General features: G+C 29.5%; 1 protein-coding gene across 2 annotated transcripts; it reads left to right on the top strand.

Moving 5' to 3' along the window:
- The first annotated feature begins 1806 nt into the window (after positions 1-1806).
- On the top strand, positions 1807-2651 carry LOC107938266 (uncharacterized). 2 transcript variants are annotated; one of them, XR_005930419.1, is made up of 3 exons: positions 1807-1925; positions 2007-2246; positions 2332-2651. XR_005930419.1 is itself a non-coding variant. In XM_016871357.2 (2 exons), exons 1-2 carry the CDS (start codon positions 1980-1982, stop codon positions 2410-2412), a joined length of 348 nt encoding a protein of 115 aa, XP_016726846.2. In that variant the 5' UTR covers positions 1843-1979; the 3' UTR covers positions 2413-2651. The 2 variants fall into 2 exon arrangements, 1 of the variants encoding a protein (XP_016726846.2); XM_016871357.2 differs by having other exon boundaries at positions 1843-2246.
- Positions 2652-3480: the final 829 nt, after the last annotated feature.

Raw genomic sequence — 3480 nt, forward strand, 5'->3', positions numbered from 1 at the left:
TTAATACAATGCCATTATCTATTTGCGAATTACTTAATGTCAGTCTTTTGAAAGAAATAAAGATTAACCTTTGATTGATGGACAGCCCTATAGTCTATCCAAACAGAATGTTGGAAAATGCTTTGGCTAAAGTTGACGACCTAGTATGTCCAACAAATTTCTATGTCATATATAGATAGATGACGATGTTTGTGCTTTTTCGACATATTATTAGGACACCAGTCAACTAATACAGTAACAATATGAGGAATGTTGTAACTTTTTTATCCACACATTGGATTTATAAATTAAAGTTTTAAATCAATATGATATTGTATATTATTGATAAGTGCTAAAAGTAACATGTTTTAACCTCATTTTTAACACGTTTTTGGGTGATTATTCTATGTTAATTGTGAATTTTATACTCCTAATCCTTTAAATTCATGTTTTAATGCTTAATAGAGCACTTGGGAGCAAAAAGAGAAAAAAAGAACAAAAATCGGAGCATTGAAGTAAGCTACAGGAGTCATACGGGCTAAACCATTTCACACAGCTAGACCACATGGCTACGTGACCCACACAGGCATGTTGTAGGTCGTGTCGGTTTCATGGGATTGCATATCGAAAATAAAAAATCACGATTTTAGGTTTTTTGGGCATTCTAAGACGTATATATGACAAAAAAAATATGAGGGAGCCGTCAGAGAATACTGAAGAAAACAACTAGAAAAAAACCATTGAAGCCGACTTTGAAGCAGATTTCCATCAAGATTGAATATTCTCAGTTGATTTCTTAGGAAGTTATCACGAGTCTCTTTATTTCTTTCGGTTATATTGTATCTTTGATGTTTTTATTTTCAAGCATGGACTAATTTTTTAAATACTTAGGGAGATGAACCCTATGATGAATTATATCGTTTGATTTTTATTTTACGCAATAAATATTTAGTTTCTTGTTCTCAACTATGCTTAATTATTGGTTTGATATTTCTAAAATATCATTTTTATTAATATAGTTTCAACCACTGAAAATTTTTTAACTATTGAAAAGTTATTATATCAAACAAATAATTAAAAAGTTTTAATTTATTCAAAATTTGATGTGCATATCTATACAATATAATAATAGAATTATTAAAATAATTATATAAAAGTGTGTAAAATTAAAATAGTTTATATATATATATATATAACAAGAGCTTGATTTGGTATTACATGGGTTTTTGTTTGGGTAAATTGCAAATTGGGGAGGAGATGTTAGAATTTGTGCTCTATATTTTAGCTCTTAGTCACTTCCTTATTTGGGTTGTTGGTATACATTAATTGTGTTGATTTAATTTCGTGTTTATTTTAATATTTTATATATTTGTTAAGATATTTTGTGTTTGTATGGTATTTAATGTATAAAATCATAAATTAATATATATTATTTTCAATTACGATTAAATTTGAGTTTTATTAATGAAGTTTGAGGCCATGAGCTCTTTAAGATCCTTGTTCGAATCTCATTTTATTTAAAATTTCGGTTTAGTTGTTGAATTTAAACAAACATAATTCAGCAGCTCCAATGCAACTTCGAACTTGTAAATTTAATTAATTTTTATTAAAAATGTGATTTCAATTTTATCAAACGAATGAAATCCAAATATATTTCCAATCTGTTGGACGAATAATTAGTTTATCGACATCATGCATTTCTAGCTTAGATAACACATGATTTCCATGACTAGACAAACAATAAAAAAATGATTAATTAGGTAAAAGAAAATTCCAATAAATCATCTCAATCTTCCTCAGCTACTAAAATTAATACATTGCGCTATATATGCAATAGAGGTATAAATAAGCTCTACATATTTCCACCAGCTTAATTTCAATTAATTAGATATAAGAGATGTCATGGAATTTGGTTATATTTGCAGTAATCTTAATGTTTACAACTCGTTAGTTTCTAACTCTGTGTTGTGCCTGAACCTTAACTCATATGTTTGTTTAATATGATAAAAGTAGATGTGTGGTTGCAGATGCAGAGATGGTGGCGGAGGCAAGGGGACCTATCATTTCATTTAGATGCCATAGAAGTGAAGACTGTGGAAGTGTCTGCGCCAAATGCCCCACCTGCACTTGCCTCTTTCACCTTTGTACTTGCCCTACCGACCCTCCATGGCCATTATCATAATCTCATTTACTTCTCAGCAATAAATGATCACTCTGATCCTTTCTCATTGCAACAAGCTTTCAGATCTAATAATAATAACTCATGGGTATTGTTTCTTTTCTTCTGTTATTATTATTATTTTTTTAAATTTTCCTTTTACCCTACATATTTCTTATTTTCTGTTTAATCAGTTGTTGAGAATGGCAGACAGCATGGAGGTCATGAAACAATTAGTGTGTTGTGAGGTTGTGGACATTCAAGACTATCGTTAATGTAAGAAACTTGGATACAACCTCATACTATAATTGTTTAAAGAACACTATGCTAAGAAGTTGGATTTTAGCTTTAGGCAGCATACAAACTCTCATCTCCTACTGAAACGCATTACTCCGTTGAAGCAAACTACGAAAGGTTACGATTTTGATTTCTTATTTATTATACAACAGAATATTATAATAATAAAAAAGTCTGCGAAAAAGGAAGGAAAATCCCACTTAAATGTTAAAATAAATTTATTCAAAGGGCATATTGCTCACCTCTAAAGGCATCAACAATCGTCATTCCATAAAAAAGTAGTAAATTGCTTTAGCTGTTAAAACATTTGTTGTCCAAGTAACTGAATGACACTTTGAGATATAATTTATCAGCAAAGACGCATGGACGGTTTAAGCATGCCCCATTACTTAGAAGTTTAACATATATTACTGAAAAATTAATCTACATTACGGTAATCATAAGCAGTGTACTCAACTATTGATGAGATAATCAATTTCATCGTAAGAAATAGAACTAAATGTAAAACCAATACAAATTAAGTTTATTATAACTATCAGGCTAACATCATGTGACGGAGTTATCTTACAATTTATTATTATCAACCAACTTATTTATTTGTAGTTACGTTTATAGTAGCACTTTATCTCAAATTTTTTGCCAATAACTAATGACATATGAGTAGCACCATAATTTGATATCTTTATGATCGAGTGCAATGTCCAAAATGTCGGTATAAGTTCAAAAGCTTGCGAATTACTGTAATTTTAGTAAAAAAAAATACAAGTAAATTTTCGTTTCAAATAAATGCCCATTTTATAATCTTTCTTTCGATTGGGAGACAATTGTTATATATAAATATCTTAACCATAATGGAAATCCATACCAAAGTCCCTTTACATACATTTCTTGGTATCACTAACAACTCTCCGTCCTATAAAAATCTAAACCGCACCATCTTTTTCTCGCTAATTCTCCATTGTTGATCTTTTGTATCAACAATAACATTAATAGGTAATCACTTTGATATGATGTAAGAGTATCAAACTCAAAAAGAATATATAAGA

Source organism: Gossypium hirsutum, chromosome A07 (assembly GCF_007990345.1).
Source record: "Gossypium hirsutum isolate 1008001.06 chromosome A07, Gossypium_hirsutum_v2.1, whole genome shotgun sequence".
In the NCBI taxonomy this organism is placed as follows: domain Eukaryota; kingdom Viridiplantae; phylum Streptophyta; class Magnoliopsida; order Malvales; family Malvaceae; genus Gossypium; species Gossypium hirsutum.

Coding starts and splice junctions, on each gene's coding strand:
- LOC107938266 (XM_016871357.2), top strand. CDS start 1,980: ATGATAAAAGTAGATGTGTGGTTGCAGATGCAGAGATGGTGGCGGAGG. Junction 2,247..2,331: donor CTAATAATAATAACTCATGG/GTATTGTTTCTT, acceptor CTGTTTAATCAG/TTGTTGAGAATGGCAGACAG.